This window comes from Nyctereutes procyonoides, unplaced genomic scaffold (genome assembly GCF_905146905.1).
Source record: "Nyctereutes procyonoides isolate TBG_1078 unplaced genomic scaffold, NYPRO_anot_genome, whole genome shotgun sequence".
In the NCBI taxonomy this organism is placed as follows: domain Eukaryota; kingdom Metazoa; phylum Chordata; class Mammalia; order Carnivora; family Canidae; genus Nyctereutes; species Nyctereutes procyonoides.
Genome location: NW_026575130.1, coordinates 9,447,767 through 9,468,581, shown reverse-complemented (window position 1 = coordinate 9,468,581; position 20,815 = coordinate 9,447,767). Strand labels below are relative to the sequence as shown.

The window sequence follows — 20,815 nt, the reverse complement described above, 5'->3', positions numbered from 1 at the left end:
CATAAAACTGAACTTGTTTCTGCTACATTCCTCTAAATGCTTGATGAATGAAGGAAGAAATGAATGACGAACACATTATCGTCACCAGCACTTCCCATTTCTCCTGAGGAAAGGGAAGAAGTGGGATTAGGCTGATGCTTTCAGAGTACACCCACAATTTCCACAAAATAGATATTAAAATATGGAAAGGATCTTTGAGATAGAAAAAAAAAGAAGGTAATAATGAACAAAAGCAAACTAAATTTTACTTTTTATCCAGTTACTTACTTCTCTCTAGTTAGCAGTAAGGATAACATCTTGATTAGCATCCTGAGATTTGTTCAGTCTCTTAGAGCACCTTGGAAGGGTGTGTGGGTGGCTCTGTCAGTTAAGTGTCCGACTCTTGATTTTGTCTCAAGTCATGATCTCAGGGTCATGAGATGGAGCCCCACATGGGGCTCCACACTCAGCGGGGAGTTGGCATAAAATTCTCTCTCCTTCTCCCTCTGCCCCTCATGCTGTGCTTTCTCTCTCTCTCTCTCTAAAATAAATAAATAAATAAATAAATAAATAAATAAATAAATAAATAAATAAATCTTAAACAAATTTTTTAAAAAAAGAGTACCTTGGCTGTAATGTGGAGAGAACTGGGCCAGGAGATGGTTGGGTCTCAACTAAAAAGTGATAGTGGAGTTGGAAGAGAGGGAACAAAACTAAAGAAACTTCAAAGAAGTACAGTTGTTAAGGGGATACAATGAAACATGAAAAGAGATTGAAGAGCCAACAATTCATTCACTGGTTCATTCAACTAATATTCAAGGAGTCCTCTATGTGCCAGCACTGTGGAGGTGCAAGGAATTCTGTGGTGAAAATACTCTCCCTGACTTGAAGACACTGAGTTTCTGATACCATAGATGGCTTGGCTGTCTGCTGGTGCATAGTTATGATCATCCAAATACTCTTACTTAGAATGGAAACAATCTTGGGAAGTTTATTATTTATCCCTTATAGAATACAGCAGTGAACAATACCTGCGTAAAGGCAAAATATACTCATGAAAGACCGGAAAGAATATATCTGTTATGTTCCAACATAATATTATTTTTATTTATTTATTTTAAAGCTTTTTTTTTTAAAAAAGAATTATTTATTTTAGAAAGAGAGAGATCGCACGTGGCAGGAAGGGCAGAGGGAGGAGAGAAACAGACTCCCTGCTAAGTACAGAGTCTGTTGGATCTCACGACCTTGAGATCACAGTCTGAGCTGAAATCAAGAGTAAGCCAATCTGGTGCCCCCATAATACTATTTTTAAAACTTTATTTTAATAACAAAAGCACTATGTGTTTATTGTTGAAAAGTGGGAAACACATGCAGTCTCAAAGAAGGAAAAAATCTGTATCCTCATCATATAAATATTAATTACGTTTATGTCCCTCAGACTTTTTCAATGTACAGTGTCTAGAAAATGCATACAGTAACAGATGGGCCAATTTATACAGACAGTTTTGTGGACTGATTTTCATTACTTTAAACCTATTTGGAACATCTTCCATTTCAGAAAATCAATGGCTACAGTATCATTTTTCATGGTTGCATAAGTATTCTACTACATGGATGTTTCATAATTCACTTAATTAATCCACTAATTTTAATGCTTCAGAAGTAACTAATGATCAGGTGCAAATTTATTTCACTAGCTTACAAAATAATGTCCCTTAAAAATAATAATATGTTTTGAGGCCCACACTAATTGAGAACTTCACAGTGAGAGATTCTGGGAAATATAGTTCCAGCATAGCTAAATTGACACAATACAAATCCACCACAGTCTATCCCTTATCAGTATGGTATCCACATATAATTTTTGAAATATATATATATACATATATATATATTAAGGATTTTATTTATCCATGAGAGACACACACAGAGAGAGGTAGAGACACAGGAAGAGGGAGAAGCAGGCTCCATGCAGAGAGCCTGATGTGGGACTTGATCCCAGGACTCCAGGATCACACCCGGGCTGAATGCAGGAGCTAAACCACTGAGCCACCCAGGGATCCCAATTTTTGAACTATGTTTAACTTACGTTTCAAATAAGGGCAATAGTAACAATATGCTTTCTCTTAACATAATGCAACTATCCCTCAGACAACTGTAACCTGCTCTCTCCAAAGAGAAAACAAAGTCCTTTTGTTTATTTTTGGGTGAGAATCAACCCTCTTCTAGAGAAGAGAATATCCCTTCTTTGATGTCCAGTAATTTAAATAGTGAGAGGTTAAAATATTATCAACAAATTTTATACTATATGTGGTAGGAGAATGGAAAACAGAAAGAAAAAATATTGGTTAACATAGATACAAATATATTCATATTTAAACAAGGAAGAAATACTCATAACTATCACAGTGCTTTTTTCTACAACTGCACACATCGTCGCAGCTGGTATTTATAGTTGCAATTTTCCATTACTGATTCCATACTCCTCTCGCACTCAGCGAAAACTATAGTTGGTTGTAGTTCTTTGTCTGCCAGAGTGACCTAAAACTTAATTCCTAGAAGGTCTGAGCCATTACTGGTCCTGCCCTTACTGAGTTGTTGTTTTCCATGGATTTTAATCATAGAATATGGGGGCACTAAGAGGCACCTTGGGGATCTCCTGTATCCTAGACATATTCCTCCTTAGTGCCATTTTGTAGTGGCAACCAAATTTTCCCATGAATGTCAGGCTCAAATCAGCTAGTCAATATAGCACTCCTTACTTGCTTTTTGATTCACTGGCATGAGGTCACAGAAGAGGTGAGGTGATGGTCTCATCTCTGTTGAATGGAAACATTAATGTGTCCCTTGGTGGAATTATTCCTTTCCTGGAACTAAAACTTCTGGACCATCAAAGCCCAAAGTGGTAGGGAATGGGAAGCAAAAACCTCACTAGTGCATCACTAGAAGTAACAGTGAGAGGAACGGCTCCCATTTTCTATACTTGACTCCTGGACTTGTGAATTCTAGTTCTAAGAGAAACAGGCACATGTATTGATTACTGATTTATAGCACATGCTGCATCTTGGGAGACATTGTTTTAGTTCTAAGAGGCATTGACATTCAGCTGGCATCATAACTGAGTTTTCAAAAGGCCATCCCACCATTCCACACAGCTGCTTCAAGGTGATGGGGCACATGCTAAGACCAGTGAATTCCATGAATATGAGCTACAATTCATTTGTTGTCAAGTAGGCTCCTTGGCCAAAGCAATGCTGTGTAGTATACTATGACGATGAGTAAGGCATTCCTTAAGTCCACACAATGATGATTTTTGTAGCAGCATGGTGGACAAGGAAGAAAAATTCATATCCATTGTAAGTGCCTATTTTAGTAAGAACCAAGGGCCTACTGGAAGTGGTCTGATGTAATTAACCTACACCAAGCAGGTGGCTCAACTTTCTGGAGAATGGTGCCATTTTGTGGGCTCATTGTTGATTTCTACTATTGGCAGTTTGGACACTCAACAGTGGCTCTAGCCAGATCAGCCTTGATGAGTGAGAGTCCACATATAACCCCTAACCCTGCCGCCATGGCCACTTTGTTTGTGGGCTCACTGGGCAAAGATAGGAGTGACTGGAAAAAGAGGATGACTGATGTCCACAGAATAGATCATCCTATCCACTTGATTACAAATATCCTTCTTTACATGTGTTGTTCTTTGGTGAGTATGCAGATGGGGCACAAATATCTTTGCACTTTGAAATTTATGAGATTTTTATTCATTTATTCATGAGAGGCACACACAGAGAGGCAGAGACACAGGCAGAGGGAGAAGCAGGCTCCATGCAGGGAGTCCGATGTGGGACTTGATCCCGGGACCCTGGGATCACGCCCTGAGCCGAAGGCAGACACTCAACCACTGGGCCCACCCAGGCGTCCCCACACTTTGAAATTTAAAGATAGGTTTATCTCCAGACCTCCTCAACAATTTTCCCATTATGTTACTTCTAATTCCCTGGCCATCGATCCTGCCAAATAATTAGCCATTGCCCATGAATCGCTATAGACCTGCAACTCTGGCCATGGCTCCTTCCAGGCAAAATGAACACCAGGTAGACTTTAACATTCTGCCCATTGGAAGGATTTTCCCTCATTACTTCCTTCAAATGAGGATCCCTCTATGTGAGGCTGTTGTGCAAAGTCATTTACTTTCAGGTACTGTTAAGCACATTTGCAGAACCACCTGTAAAACAAACCCTCCCCCTTTCTCCTTCAGTTAACTGGTCATAGGGCATTTTCCACAATGTCACAGGTGTAGGTTAGGAAAGTCAATGTGGCACGGATGTGGGTCATGTGCATTTGGATTATTTCTCATGCAACTGAAACGTATTTTTTAAGATCTACATGAGCCTGATCTCTATAACTTTCTTTTTTTTAAAAGATTTTATTTATTTATTCATGACAGACACAGAGAGAGAGAGGCAGAGACATAGGCAGAAGGAGAAGCAGGCTCCATGCAGGGAGCCTGACGTGGGACTTGATCCCGGGTCACCAGGGTCACACCCCGGGCTGAAGGCGGCGCTAAACCCCTGGGCCACCAGGGGGGCCCTCTATAACTCTTTCATTTGATGATGGAATGCTGCTGTGGACACCCATATTTATGGGCTAATAGGTCAGACAATGCTAAATTGGTGATGGAAGGTACCTTGTTGACATTGGTTAATAGCATAGTGTCCGCTAAGGTCCAATGGCAAGCCAGAAGCTACTTCTCAGTGGCGATATTTATCTGCAGAGGATGGCATAGGTTTGCTGCAAAACTCTAGGGCTTTGTGCTATGATTCATCTAAAGGGGCTTGTCAAAAGCTCCACAGACCAACCCTATCTGCCACAGACATTACAAGTGACATTGGATCTGCTGAGTCATATGGCCCAAGTGACAGAGCAGTTAGCTCAGCAGGCTGGATTTGTTGCAGAGGCTTTGCTTATTCTGGGTGCCCCTCAAAACTAGTGGTTTATTGGATTACTCATTAAATAAATTGGAATAACATGACCAATGAAGTCACTACATGATTAAACTTATTTTAATCTGATGTTTTTCTCCAAGATCCATATTTCTTTTAGAAGGACTGAATTAGCTAACTCATTGGGATGTGGTAGGAATTGCCACTCTACATCTTTCAAATCTTTGATGGTGGCATCAATCTCTGCAGTCACCTGTTTTTGTTTTGGTATGTAAACGTAGTTCTACTGGTTCCACTTAGTCTTTCCTACTGGTTCCACTTAGTCTTTCCTTAGTAAGAGCCTCACTCAATGGGTCAGGAAACCAATGTGGGGATCTTCCATATCCGAGTATGTTTATTCCAACTGTACATTTCAGAATTAATCCCAGCATTCTCACTGCCTCTGGAAGGAGACAATGAAAGCAGTGATAAAAGGAAACTTATTCCATGCATCTCTGGTGCTACAATGGGCAGGTGCCTATGTTTCACTTATGAATTTTAATTTTCAAAATTTTAAATAATGACAATGATAACAACAAAATTCACAATCTAATATTGCATTAGAAAGAGTTTACTAGAATGTAGGGCATAGATCTGCCTGGCACAGAGTTGCCACTCAATAAGTACTTAGGGAAACAACCATACTCATGCTTATACAGAACCCAGAGGGAAAGAGCATAGTTCACAAGACCCTCAACACAACTGCAAAATGTCCTTGTAAATGAATCTGGGCTGAAAGTATATATTATTATCTGATTTAAAAAAAACCCAAAGCTACTAATTTCCCCCTAATACATGTGCAAAAAAAAAAAAAAAAAAAACTAAAGTCAGTGGAATTAATAGTCTTGGTAGGTCTATTTTTTTAAAATTTGGTTAAAAACATACTTGTGGGATTTTTCTTCTTTTGACCAGTGGAGCCATTCCTGATTTTAAGGCTTTTCATTAATATTTCTACATTAAACATGAAAATCTTTGCAGATATTAGTTTTATGTTCTTTTCTTCCTTGAGTGTAGATTTGCTTGTGCATAGTAAGAATTAGTCATTTTTGCTTTTATGTATAAATAGCTTAAAATGATACTCTACAGTATATAACGTTTAAATCTACGTTTCTTCCAACATTTGTGCTTCTCCTTGTATATAATATAGAACATCTCTCTCTCTCTCTCTATATATATATATAACATCATCATGCTCTAATGTCCATGGTTATGTTAATTATTTCCTTGGTTTTCAGCTACAGAGTTTATGTTGTGTTTAACCAAAACATTTTCTGCAGAAATATTTTTGGTTAGGACACAGATGAAAACAGATATACATTTTTATTCATAAAAGGTTTTTTTAAAAAATACTTGGCTTATAGAATATTACAAATCCAAGTTGGAACATATTTCAGACTTTAAGATGTTAAAAATAATAATGAATTGGTTTCTGAGGGATCCCTGGGTGGCGCAGCGGTTTGGCGCCTGCCTTTGGCCCAGGGCGCGTTCCTGGAGACCCGGGATCGAATCCCACATTGGGCTTCCGGTGCATGGAGCCTGCTTCTCCCTCTGCCTGTGTTGTGTCTTTGCCTCTCTCTCTCTGTGACTATCATAAATAAACAAAAAAAAGTTTAAAAAAAAGAATTGGTTTCTGAAACAAACTCACATTTTGGAACAGAGTAAAAATGTGACAGTAATAATTCAATACAGAGATGAATGTGAAGCTCTGACTAGGTGGTTTCATTCTTTACTACAAAATGTATATGTTTAAAGTTTTTATGTTTTTTCCCCACAACACATATAGGATTATTTGGTCCTAAAATACAAAGGAAGAAGGTTAAACTTGTCCCATCTTAAACATCTCAAGATTATACTTTCAGGGATCATTTCTATAGTTTGTTACTAGAGAAGTTTGTCTGAATGTGTAGCCTTCTCCTCTTAAACATCTCCAGTCATATTTCCATTCACAGCAAGTGCCTTCTGGTCTCATCCCATCACAGACTATACTATACTTCTTAAGTCTCACTTCTCAAGCTTCAGTTTTGTCATATGTAAAATGATGATAATAGTATTTAATAGTATTTACCTAATAGAGGTGTCATGAAGATTAAATAAGAACCAGTGTAGATCATTTAACACAGTATATGCCAAGCAGGGGTTAATTAATGTTAGTTTCCCTCCTGAAGCTATAAAGGGAGCTTAAAACTTTTCATTTCTATGTTTTTCCTTATTTTTTTTTCAAGGCAACCTATTTTTAATTGTTCTAAAGTTTTTCTTAGCTATACAATTATGGGAACGTCAGAAATATTCTGCTTTGCAATACCCAGAGAAACTTCCTATGTATAAATACTGGTTCGGCTGTAAACCCACTTCATTATTGCTCATATTTTGGAGATGGGAGTTTTAAGAGAAAGAAACCAGGATGATTTCAAGATTTTCGGTCACAAAGATTTTACCATTTATGAAGATAGGGATGGCTGTGGGAGAAGCAAAGTGGAGGGAAGAACACGTGTTATTTAAAATAGTATTTTGGTCACGTCAAATCGTATCAGCTTTAGGCGTGCCGGGGAGACGTCCTCGAGGTTTTTGACGCATCTGGACTTGATATCTCAAAATTCTTGATATTGTTTCAGTAATTATTAATAGCAATCGTTATTTTTACTGTCTCCACAACTACATCGGGGAGTAAAAGTTCAGCAACTAGGGCTTTCTCGGGCTCTTGAAAAAACCGCTAATAGAAAATGCAGACCCCCCCCCAAAAAAATAAAATAAAGAAAGAAAGGAAAGAAAGGAAGGAAGAAAAGAAAAGACGAAAAGGAAAGGAAAGGAAAGGAAAGGAAAGAAAAGAAAAGAAAAGAAAAGAAAAGAAAAGAAAAGAAAAGAAAAGAAAAGAAAAGAAAAGAAAAGAAAAGAAAAAAGAAAAGAGAAAAGGCAGACCCTTCCAAACGTTCCCATTCATCCTCCTGCTCTGGGAACCTAGAGCGCCCGCGCCCAATCAGCTTCCAGCACCGGCGAGTGGGCGGGGCTCAGAGAGATTCGGTCCCCTCTGCTTCTCCCGCTTGGCCACGTCTGACGCCCCGCAGGTCCTGGAAGGTACATAAATCATCCTCCTAATCATTGGCAAGGCTTGAGCTCCTTATTCAAATTCATGTTCCGCGGAGCTTAAGATCACATAGCTTAAAATCCCGTTGTTTATCTGTTCTTCATAGTTTCTTCTTTTTCTGATAGTTAGACAAAACTGCCTTCTAGAGTTGCGGACCTGCCAGCCTCTTCCCCGCGCACGCGCCGTCGACCGGGAGGGGCGGGCCTGTTTCCGGGCGGCGCGTGGGGCTTGAGGTCGGGAGAGAAACCTCTGCCGCCACCAACATGGAGACCTTGTACCGCGTCCCGTTCTTAGTGCTCGAATGCCCCAACCTGAAGCTGAAGAAGCCGCCCTGGGTGCACATGCCGTCGGCCATGACGGTGTACGCTCTGGTGGTGGTGTCTTACTTCCTCATCACCGGAGGTAACTCGGGCTTGGCTCGGGCCCGAGAGGCGCTGAGACGCGGAGAGCCGGCCCGCCCCGGAGGGAGTCTGTCCCGCTCTCAGCCCCGGGGGAAGCATCACTGTGCTCTCGATCTTTTCGGAGGGTGGAGGGAACTTCTGGGGTCTCAAGTATTTATTTGCCCTCCCGCCCCGGTGCGTATGCCGAGAGGCCACTCGTTCTCACGGTTGTCACGCCCGTTGCCTTCCCGCACCTCCAGCCTCTGAGCCTGGGGATCCGAATCGATTATATAGTTTAAAGCCCAGATCGTCGCTCTCTTTATCGCCCGCCGTAAGTTGTTTTTAACCAAGATCCTGGAGGAGACTAGTCTTGTCCGTTCTACTTCCATGGTTGGTCAAAAGGGGCTAGGGACTTTTACCTTATCTTTGTCTGCAGTCCCTGGAACGTTGGAAGAGACTTGGCATCCTCAGGTTCGTTGGCTCACACCTAAGGACCAGGTGTTGCTTTTACCCCCCCCCCCCCGATCAACAATAAATACCATTGGAATCTTCCGAGTCCACGGTTTTGATCACTGTTTGAGATTGGAGTTAGATTCGCAGAAGGTATTTGTATTTCAAAAGGCAGAAGTCGAGAATGTAAGGAATTAGAGGAAAATAGCAGTTCCATTAAACACTCCAGAATGTCTTACCCTGTTTTAATTTCTTTGAATTTTTTCTCCCCCAAATAAAAAGTCGCAAAACGGGGCGTTGTTTTGTATAGTGATGAGTTGGCAATCGGGCCACAGTCTTCCAGCCAGCACCCTTTCAAAGCCCCACAGATTTCACCATATATATACTCAAGTCGGTTCTTCTGTACTTGTCAGATTTTCGGAAGTGGAGTACTTAATCTGGAAGTTATAAAATGGAGACTTTACAGATTAGGGACAGCCTAGTAACTTTACTTATACTTTATAACTGGAAGTTATAAAATGCAGACTTTACAGATTAGGGACAGCCAAAGATGGGGTTCCGTTTTTAAGGGAATTAGCCACAGACACTTTATTTTCGTAGATGTGAAAAGAGTTGGTACCAAAGAGGGAAGACTGAAACTATAAGAGCTTGGGACTAAAATGCATCTTTGAATCTACCACCTAACCTCCAATCTAGAATAATGATAGTTAATCTGTACTCATTTACATAAGGTATATTTTAAATATTTTTTATATTGGTAAGATAGATCCTAGCATTAATATTAACACTTGCTTGGCACATTAATAGGTACTGTATTGAACAAATGAAATTTAAAATGCATGTGATTTAAAAAAATAATAATAGAGTCTTCCTCTGCTTTGATCATCTGCTAGTCTCTTTCTCCTAACCCTTACCTCCCCTTGGAGCCTGAGTCTTTGTCAGAAGCCTCACAGTTTTCCTTTTGTCCACTTAATTCCTGTTGATTGTTGTAATGGGGAGATTCACTGCTCCAACCCCAGGAGCAGATTGCAAAGGACACCTTTTAGTGGCTAAGGCCATGAGTTATCTCATAGAAGGAATCGGTTTTGCCACTGGAAAGGAGTCTCTTCTAGAAACTGTGGGTGTACATCTATAAATAAATAATATTTATTGTTGAGAAATATTCAGTAAACTGCAATGAGAACCTGTTAAGTTCCGGGCACTAGGTACTGGGGACTAGTTAACGAAACATAAAGACGCTGCCCTCCTGAAGCTTGTAATGTTCTGGGTGAGACACGTTAAATGTTTTTCCACTGCATTATTTTTTCCATTACAAATTAATAGAAATTAATTCCATTCGTTGGAGGGAAAGAACAAGAAGTTACGAGAAGATAGTGGGAGTTGGGATTGGAGGAAAGGAAATACTAGGGAGAGGGAAAAGAATGAACAAATATGGAACCAAGAGACCAATTAGGTGGGTTTTTGTAGTTAATTGAGACAACTATGTTGGTGGCAGCAGAGATGAAGGAAAATATGAAAGATAGTTGGGAAGTAGATTCAGTAGGTCTTGATACATTGATTGGATGTATGGATTGATTGGGGAGAATGAAGTGTGAAGGAATCTTTTAGCATCTGAGTAGATTGGAAGGGTCGTTTTTTGAGATTGAAGATATGTAGGGTTTTTTGATGGGGATTGGTGAACAAGAGGTCACTTTGGGATATGTCAAGTTTGCAGATAATGAGTCTAGAGAATTGAGAAAAAAAGGCTTGTTGAAAGTTGGTTAGTAACAGATATTTTTTGAAATCTTCTCATAAGCCAGATATTGAAGAATATAGAGGAAGTCTCTGTTCTTAGCTTACATCTAATTCTACTGATGCTAATGTTATTTGATAGATATTGGCACATTGGCCATCATTAATCATTAGCACATGGAATTGAAAACCCTGGAAAGGGCTAAGTTCAATTCGGGAGAGAATGTAGAAAAAGAGGACAGTGGATCAACCCTGAGGCATGCCCAATGTTTAGTGGAGAGGAGACCCTGCTAGAGATGTAACAAAACATGGATAGGAGTGTCACAAAAACCAGTTTCCCCCCCCAAAAAATGGATTTAGTAAACTGGATTTAGTGGCACTGGGAAGCCTCCTAAGATAACTAAAAAATGTCTGTTGAATTTGGCAACATAGAGATTATTGGCAGCTGATGCTAGGTTGGAGTGAGCTGAAGAATGAAGGCTAAGTGAGGAAGGGGAGAAAAGTTTGCTATTTTTTTTTTCACAGAAGGAAGTCTGACTTTGTTTCAAAAAGGAAGCATAGAAATAGGATGTTAACTAGGAGGGTCTGGAGTCAAGGGAAGGAGGATGTGGGAAAGGAGAGATTGAAAATATAGGCAGGGAGATAGCCAACAATCAAAGTCTCTGACAAGGCAGTAGGGTAAGGAGTCCTGATAATTGCAGAAGGAATCCCACTTTGATAGGAGGAGGGACTCTTTCTTGTAGCTGGAAGGAAGGAAGGTAAGGATGGATGCAGATGCCAGTTTGTCGGAATTCCTATGTGATTGGTTTGTTAGCCAAGGGTGAGGGAGAGACAGTCTTACTATGCTTAAGAAAAGCTGGAAATGATGTTTTGGAGAATGGTAGAAAAGGTGAAGAATAGATGTTGGCTGTGGGAGATTGGAAAAACAATGTTGATGGACATTAGTACTAATAATCATAGTGACATCGTGACTTAAGTGATGGGCATAACATTAATGAACACAAATCTCTAGAATTGCTTGTCTGCCTATTGGTATGATTTAAAAATGTCTCCTTTTATATATAAGCAAGAAAATTTCTCTGGTTACCTCTCAATTGATAGAAACATCCAAGCATATATGGAATATTTTCTTGAACTAAAATATAGCCTTTAATATTAAATCTTTATTGTGGAGTAGTTCTTGAGTATTAGAAACAGTTACTGAATGAATTTCTTTTATGAAATATCTCTTTTAGACATAATATTTTAAAATAGTGAGTTGAATTTTTGAATGGTTTATCTAAAGTTTAGGAAAGTAGCTGGGCTTCACTTGATTATGATAGTATATCACAGCAGTCCTATTTAAATATAAATGAACCTTTAGAGACAAAACAAAATTCTGATCCTTTTTAAAAGTTAGGAATCCAGTCTTATCTATACTCTTGTCTTTCATGTAGGAATAATTTATGATGTTATTGTTGAACCTCCAAGTGTTGGTTCTATGACTGATGAACATGGACATCAAAGACCAGTAGCTTTCTTGGCCTACAGGTAACAGTTACCTTTCTGAATGATTTGGTGGGAAGGAAGGTTGCTGGGGTATGAGTGTTTTTTAAAAATACAGTGAAACCTATGGATCATCTGCATTTAGATAATAGCTGTTTTAAAATGCTAGATTCAGAGATGGCAGGAAGTGGGCAAGATTACAAGTATGTTACTTGTATTAGGAAATATAGGAAATAAAATACTTGACAGTGATTTACACGATCACTTATTTGAAAGAAGATGTTGGTATAAGTACATTTAGACTGTTCTGGGGATCAACAAACTGCGTGTACCTGTTTATTTGTAAGTAATGTTTTATTGGAATGAGGCATACCCATTTATTTATATATACTGTCTGTGGCTGCTTTCAAGCTACAGTGGTAAGTGTGACACAAACCATGTGGCCTGCAAGCCTAAGACATGTACTATCTGGCCATTTAAGAAAAAAAAAAAATCTGTGGATCCCCAGGCTATATTCTTAGATAAAATAACTTTTTGAGACTTGGATGTTTCATTTCAGTACCGAAACACCATTGCAGTGTGGTTTGGTTCATCAGAGCAGTGCTTATCGTATTGCTTTCTAAAATCCACTTGGTAACTGCCTGCCAAACATAGCTATATATTTGCATTTACACTTATTTTAATGCTATCCCATGCGTAGAGTATTCCTGAAAAGATTATTGTGATTCTCCAGGAGTAGAGGGAATCTAGATGATAGGAGATCTTGGTAGGGGAACCCTTCATAGTGCCATCATTGGCACGGTTGGGATTTTGAGCCTAGTGCATATATTGTGTTTTCACTTAACGCAATTAGCTAACAAAAAATACATACCTTTGTTACATATACCTATGTATAAATTATCCCTTTAACAGAGGAATTTGCTCTTTGGGGATCCGTGAGCTCACACTTTTCAAAGCTCTCTATTCCCAGAAAAATTGGATACACATATATAAAAAGTTTATATAGAATTTTAATGATTTATAGATTTTTAGAGATCCTTGTGGGATTCATGAAGCCCTAGGTAAAAATGCTTGCTTTTAAAATTTTCTTTTTGAAACAAGAGGTTTATTTATTTTTTAAAAAAGATTTATTTATCGATCTTAGCACATGTATGCACTTTAAAAATTTTCCCTTTATTGATTGATTTTTCAATATTTGCGTGCATGCACACACGTAAGTGAGGCAGGTAGAGGGAGAGAATCTTCAAGCAGACTCTGCTGAGTGTGGGGCCCCATGTAGGGCTCGATCCGAGATAACCCATGAGATCATGACCTGAGTTGGATGCTTAATCAGCTGAGCCACCAAGGCCCCCCGAGAGGTTTATTAATTCTTTTTTTTTTTTTAAGATTTTATTTATTTATTCATAGAGACAGAGAGAGAATGAGAGGCAGAGACACAGGCAGAAGGAGAAGCAGGCTCCATGCAGAGAGCCTGACATGGGACTCGATCCAGGGTCTCCAGGATCACACCCCAGGCTGCAGGAGGGACTAAACCGCTGCGCCACCGGGGCTGCCCCAGGTTTATTAATTCTTATAAAACTTCTAGAAACATTTCTAACCCCCCCCCCAAAAACAAATTTCTAACCAATTCAAAATATGAAATTGATAATGGAAATTTAAATACCATAATTTTTAAAAGCTAAACAAAAGTTCTGGGTAAAGGGTTCATATACATACACTGGCTTTTTAAGCTAATAAAATCTCAGCATTAATTTTACATAGACAGTTGTATTAGTTGAGGCTTTAAAACTTTTTGAACAAAAGCTCCATGAAGACACAGATTTTCGTTGTTGCATCCCCAGGACATAGAATCGTGCTTGATATGTAATAGGCCCTCAATAAATTTTGTTGACACAAATAGACAGAAATTTGATTAAATAGTTGTAAGGGTAAGAATAAAAAATTAGCACCAAAATATTTTAGCAGAAATAGGAATTTCAATCTAAAAACAAGTTTTATTTTTCTGGGAATTTTCATTTATTGTTTTGCTGTGGTCTTTCTTTTTCAGAGTAAATGGACAATATATTATGGAAGGACTTGCATCCAGCTTCCTGTTTACAATGGGAGGTTTAGGTTTCATAATCCTGGACCGATCGAATGCACCAAACATTCCAAAACTCAATAGATTTCTTCTTCTCTTCATTGGTTTCGTCTGTGTCCTATTGAGTTTTTTCATGGCTAGAGTATTCATGAGAATGAAACTGCCGTAAGTTATTAAGAACTTTGTATAGTCCATAATTTAACTTCCATTGCAAGTTGGTAAAATAATTACTTGGATCACATGAAATCATGGGAGATTTAATATTTGTGACTTGCTCAAGGTTATAGCTATGGTTAATAGTAAAATTGAGACCGGTATTTCTTTCTGAGTATTATCTCCATACTGTTATTTTGCTATAATATCACTGACCACTGACTGGAGATATTGTTTCTTTAAATTACTTTTTGGTTAATCTATAACATTCGGAATTCCAGTAGTAATAGTGATAGTAGGGAGTATTTTCAAGGCATTAATTATTTGTGCTCTTTGAATACTGATATGAGGAAAACCCATTAAGCCTTGGACAGGAAGGGAGTTACTACCTCTCCAAAAATACAGGAAAAGGATTTCATATATATATCTAATTCTAGGATTTAAATTTTTAAGGGAAGGAATTTATGTTTCCAGGCCTAATATCTATATCTATATCTATATCTATATCTATATCTATATCTATATATATTAGATCACTCTGTTTCAGAAAATATATATATATAATATAAATATATATATTATATTATTATATAATATAATAATATATTATTATTAATATATAATATAAATATATATATATTAGATCACTCTGTTTCAGAAAATATACAATACCTTTAGAACAAAAACAAATTGATTTTATGTCAATTTTTATAATTCCATTTGAGATTGTTAATTTGAAATGTGGACAAGTCTGATCACATTTCCCTATATTCTGATTTCACCTATGGATGTATTAGTAACTGCAGGAACTTTGGGCAGACATACCATACAAAAATTGGCTCTTAGTAAATTCATTTCTTAGGGAATATGTTAAACATCAAGTGTCAACTATACTGATTTCTTAGAACTGATACTCCCTTAATTTTATTATAAGAGACATTAAAGGGGAATGTAGGAATGTGTATGAGTTTCACAGTTCACCTGTTCTGTGGCTGCACGTGTCCATGGTCTGGTCTGTAACACATCTGAAGTGGAATGGGCAGACTTCCCCTGGAACGTCAGAAGTACTTATCCTGCAGTTATGGTCGCATCTTAGCAGGGTGGGAAAAGAGAGCAGTGTTCTTTATCAGCTGAATATCTGTGGCCGTAAAGTTCCTTCAGACTCCTTTACTGGTGGCTCTTATTTTTGTCTGGGGAAAATAGTTTTGGCCTTTGGCTAAATTGTATGAAGAATTAGGTACTTCAGCGTCCTCTTTTTGTTTCTCTTTTTTTTCTGCCCCTATTGGAAAAGGTGTATTGGCGTGGAAGAGGCTGAAATTTTCCATAGCAAAACAAGAGATGGGGAGGCTCCCAGAGAGTTCAAAAGGCTACTACAAGTTAACCAAAACACATGCACCCTTTGGAGGCATAGAGCAGAACAGGAGTGGGCTGGTTTTGCCCATAGAACCAGATTTATTTTTATTCTACCAAGCTTCTCATTCTTCCTTACGGTTTTAGGTCCTCTCCTTAGGCATATGAGTGCTTTTCTTTATAGCTCAGGCATTTGACTTGTAGGATAATAGAGCTATCTACTGCTTTTAGAAGATGTAGAAAGTGCTTAACTCCCTGGATTACCTCCATCTTACGGTTTCCATTATTTATGTCAGTATTTGTCTTCTTGTCCCCATTTGTAGACCAGCGTCTACAAATTGCTAAGTGAACAATAGGAAATAGGGTATATTCCCCTTTAATATAATCTTCCAGATGTAAATTATATTTAGATTTAATCCAAACAGAACAGTGATCTAAACAGGTAACTATTTCTTCCTGTAAATTATCATGCAGCTAAATCTAGGATTTAAATTTTTAAGAGGAAGGAACTTACGGTTTCTTGTTTGATATGATTTCTCATCTGCACCTCCTAAAGCCTGGTACTTTGGGTGTGGAGTGGCAAGAAACAATGGACAACTTTAGAAAAGAAAGGGAAGCAACAGTATTGTATTTTCTCGAATATTTGCAAGCCCCCAAAAAGGTGATGAGCCATGTCTGTGGGCCTTGGTGTTACACTCAATAGGACCGTGGTTAGTACCACCAGCAAGAAGGGGATATGTCTGTCTTCTTGCACATAAGTTATCTTTGATGTTTCAACATATATAAATAATTTGATGCATAATAAGTGGAACAACAATAACAAAAAGACATTAAAAAACACCAGTAACCAAGTGTGTTTTCAAACCAAATAAGTTGCTAGCATCGGAGATAAAGGGTGGCTATGCTATAAGATTTCATCATTATAACATCCAGGGTTGAAGTCTTTCACAAAAAGTTTGATACCTTTAATAAGAGGAATCTTTAAAAAGGAAGAAACAATAGGAATGAATTGGTACTATCAGTTTTATATTTTCTGATTTATGCTTTTTTAGAGACCTAATGTCTCCCCTACAGATACAATTTTACAAATCAAAGCCTGGCTTTATTTGATGCCTTGTCTTTTGTAGAATCATGGACACTAATAAAATGAATGACGGTTGACTATTTGCATATACGACAGTACATTTAAAATGAAAAATCAAATTTTAGTGCCTAATATTTTTATGGTACTAATACAAAGTTACAGAAAAGCAGTTTTCATTTTGAAAATAAAATTTTTCTAATGTAATTCATAAGATAATCTATGTGGAATTGTGTGTGTGTTAGGTACCTTTTAAATATGCACAGGTTTGGGACACCTGGGTGGCTCAGCGGTTGAGTATCTGCCTTTGGCTCAGGGCATGATCCCAGTCACGAGATCGAGTCCCACATCGGGCTCCCTGCGAAGAGCCTGCTTCTCCTCTGTCTGTGTCTCTGCCTCTCTCTCTGTCTCTCATGAATAAATAAATAAAACTCTTTTTTTAAAAAATGTGCACAGGGGGATCCCTGGGTGGCGCAGCAGTTTGGCGCCTGCCTTTGGCCCAGGGCGCGATCCTGGAGACCCGGGATCGAATCCCATATTGGGCTCCCGGTGCATGGAGCCTGCTTCTCCCTCTGCCTGTGTCTCTGCCTCTCTCTCTCTCTCTCTCTGTGACTATCATAAAATAAAAATAAAATTAAAAAAAAAATGTGCACAGGTTTAAAGAAATAACATTTGGATACTGGGTGGAGCACTTTGGTACAAATTTGTACTTGGTTCTTCTGAAAAGTGTGGTCATTCGATTCTCTTTATTTTTCACTATTAGGGTAGTTTTGATCTAAACACAGAATTGTAAAAATTAAAGAAATTAAATATGGCATGCTATGTCGTGATATGATGTCCTAAAATTAGGCAAAGTGGTTGGGAGTAGAGGAATAGGTTTCCACTTTTAGGCAAGGCTGTTATAAAGCTATATAAATAGTCTGTTGAATAGATATTATGCAAATGAGGACAAAAGGCCTATTTTATTTTCTGTTTATTTATTTTTAAAGATTTATTTATTCATTTGAGAGAGAGGGGGGAAGGACAGAGAAGGAGAGAGATTCTCAAGCACATTCCATGCTGAGCGTGAGCCCGAGACTCAGGGTAATCCCACAACCTTAAGATCAAGACTTGAGCTGAAACCAATTTCTGGATGCTTAACTGACTGAGTCAGCCAGGCACCCCCAAAAGGCCTGTTTCAGTCAGAGTGGCAAAAATTGCCTTTTTAGCAGTCTGAGGTAGTGTTTGTTAAACTTGATGAGAAAAGCTAGGGTGCTCCTGCATAGGTCCTAAGATCATAGGATCAGTTCAGAGAAGAAATTCTAAAGGGCGGGGGAATGAAAAATAAATGTAAGAAAATAATGACACTTTACTTAATGTCATATAGGGACTAGGAGAATGCAAATACCTGATTTTTCTGTATAATTGAAATTCTACATGTACTAAAAAAACTTAATCCTTTTTGATAGGCCACTTTTTAAAGTGTTTGTTTTATTGTTCCTGTAACATTTGTATTTAGTAAATATTTATTATTTGATAACTATTCATTGCTGGACACTGAACATTAAGCCTGATTTTTCCTTCTTGACTTAGGGTCCTTTTACATGTGTACTTAATTAGACACAGCAACACTTTTCAGTTTTTTAGTTGATTTCCTTAGTGTCACCTGCTATTTCTCCTTGCTACTATCGTATGCCTGTTGTTCTTTTCTTTCCTTCCCCTTCATTTTGTTGTTAATTCTGTGATTTGGGGAAATAGATAACCTAGCTGCGTGCTTGCACTTTAAATCAGTCCTGGTTGATGGCTTAGCTTTTTAACTGCCCTTGCTGATTTGTGAGTCTCTTTTCATCTACTTGTGGGTTTGGGACATGTTGGTTTGTAACTCTATCCTTAAAAGGAAGGGGGAATGGAACTGAAGCCTAGTAATGTGTATATTTATTAGGGAGGTAAGATACGAAATAAAACCATAAGAAATCACACAATTATATTTTCAGATTGTCATTTGATTCATCATAAAACTTGGGCGCTTTGAAATGTTGCTTACTTTTCACTTTTTATGTTTATGAATTTTATTCCTACAGGGGCTACCTGATGGGTTAAAAAATGCCTTTTGACAAGAAATCCGTGGATATTGGATTTGCTCCTGTTAATGAAGTTTTAAAGGCTGTACCAATCCTCTGATGTGAAATATGGAAAAAGAGTGAAGCAGCAGAAAAGAAGCATCTCGTGAGAAATAGGAATCATATTAAAGCTTGAACTAGAATGTCTTCTTGGTATCAAAGAGACAAATTTCTCACAGTATTTCTCCTGCTGGCCTGTACTGACACACCAATGATGTTTAGTGGCATTTTCTTCTTAGTTTTTCATTTCTTAAAGAAAATATACTCCCATTTCCACAACTATAATATTGAATAAAGTGATTATTTCTTACAGCCCCCTTAACATTTTGTGGAGATGACATTTCTTACTTTCAAAAATTAATGTAAAATCAGGAAGCAAGATCCCATAAGCTGAGAACTCTGATCAGCTTTACCTATGGTGCTTTGCCTTTAAACAGTGTGACAGTACATTATTCAGATATGTGTGAGACTGTTTCTGCACAATAAGATGTATGAAAGGAGCAGAAATAAATAATTTTCTAATTAATATCTTTTATATTTGTCTTTTATGAGACTGACATGCTACCCACTGTGCCAAGAAGGCCACTTATATATGTGATTGAATTAACTGGTGATAGGAACTTCGGTCTAGAATTATTCATTCTTGTGACTCTTAAGCTGCTGTTAGTAGGTCTAAGGTCTCACAGTGTAGTTGACTGGTGGTCTTGTGAGGTCACAATTCTGTATGCCTGTAAGTATTCAAGCACGGGCTGCCTATCTATGTCAGAGTTGTTGGAAATGTGGTTATGTGAGATGAAAACTCCCTTCAGACATTCATTTTCAGTAATTAACACAAAAACCTTTCTATACCAGTCTGGTTTTGCCTAATTTCTTCTAACCAGGCCTTTTGGATCTCCCTTACTGGCTGTGAACATCACTTCTCTGGTGGCTCCGTTAGTTCTTATCCCAAAATCTTTAAGTTTACAGGAAAGTTATCTCTCAGGTGATTTTTTTTTTTTTTCTAATTCCAGGGCTGATTTTTATGTGTCCACTTATTAGAAAGAAGATTGATTCAAAAAATTTTAAGTACCTATTATATGCCAAGTGGCACTGAAGATTATGACGGATAAAGGTTCTGTTTTTACAGAGCTTATGTTCTTGTAGGAAAGCTAGATAAACAAAAGATAGAAAACAGTTATGAAATGTTAGATGCTGATAAATACCACAAAATTAATAGTCTGTACTACTGTGATGAGAGATGTGGAGAGAGGAGGTTGTTCTACCTCAAGGCTCTGAAAAGGGAAAACAAAACCTGTATATTCTCACCAAGTTTAAAAGCTTGATTTAAATTTAATTGTATTTTTTGTTATTTGGCCGTATTTTAAAACCTTGGTTAAACTAGATGGACAGGTGTTAAGACTTTAAAAGCCCTGTTCCTCAGCAATTGAGTAGTGAACAGTTCCTGCTAAATACCACAAGATGGCACTATTAAGGTTGGGTTTTTTGTTTTTTTGTTTTTGTCTCTGCTCCAAAGGTTTTGTTTTTATAATAAAATAAATGCATATTTACTAAATACAATGAAATATATTTAAATAACTGCAGTAAAGTTGCATGGTATTATGTGAAGAAAAAAATCTTGTCTTATCCTGGACTTAAAATGCTTCTGGGGACACTAATACTAAAATGGCACAGTCTGATGGAAAGCCTTTCAAGCATTATCATTAACAGCAGAGGTTAAGCAAATGAGAAAGAACTAAATTAATAGGCTAAATTGGAAACAAAATAGTCTGATTTTACCACAGGGCTCTCCAGGAGTTGATGCTAACATGGAGGGAGAAGTGCAGAATGGTCCAATGAGGGGTAAAGCAGGCATGCAAGGCTAATAAGCAGGGGAGGCTGGCGTTTGGTGGCACAGAGCTGACAAGGTAGCTATCAGTCTGATGGGGAACTCCAGAGTGGAGACTGTGGAGACTGCCTGTTGGAG

At 38.0% G+C, this 20,815-nt stretch overlaps 1 protein-coding gene and 1 pseudogene across 1 annotated transcript; both read left to right on the top strand.

Moving 5' to 3' along the window:
- Nucleotides 1–6,804: 6,804 nt before the first annotated feature.
- On the top strand, nucleotides 6,805–6,893 carry LOC129521268 (small nucleolar RNA U3; annotated as a pseudogene).
- Nucleotides 6,894–8,251: 1,358 nt separating this feature from the next.
- OSTC (oligosaccharyltransferase complex non-catalytic subunit) lies at nucleotides 8,252–19,378 on the top strand. Its single transcript, XM_055342555.1, has 4 exons — nucleotides 8,252–8,445; nucleotides 12,041–12,134; nucleotides 14,137–14,334; nucleotides 18,814–19,378. Exons 1-4 carry the CDS (start codon nucleotides 8,307–8,309, stop codon nucleotides 18,830–18,832), a joined length of 450 nt encoding a protein of 149 aa, XP_055198530.1. The 5' UTR covers nucleotides 8,252–8,306; the 3' UTR covers nucleotides 18,833–19,378.
- Nucleotides 19,379–20,815: the final 1,437 nt, after the last annotated feature.

Bases quoted from the DNA above. Each gene is read 5' to 3' on its own strand.
- OSTC (XM_055342555.1), top strand. From the start codon at position 8,307: ATGGAGACCTTGTACCGCGTCCCGTTCTTAGTGCTCGAATGCCCCAAC. The intron at 8,446-12,040 runs GTAACTCGGGCT...TCTTTCATGTAG, and splicing joins TTACTTCCTCATCACCGGAG to GAATAATTTATGATGTTATT. The intron at 12,135-14,136 runs GTAACAGTTACC...TTTCTTTTTCAG, and splicing joins GTAGCTTTCTTGGCCTACAG to AGTAAATGGACAATATATTA.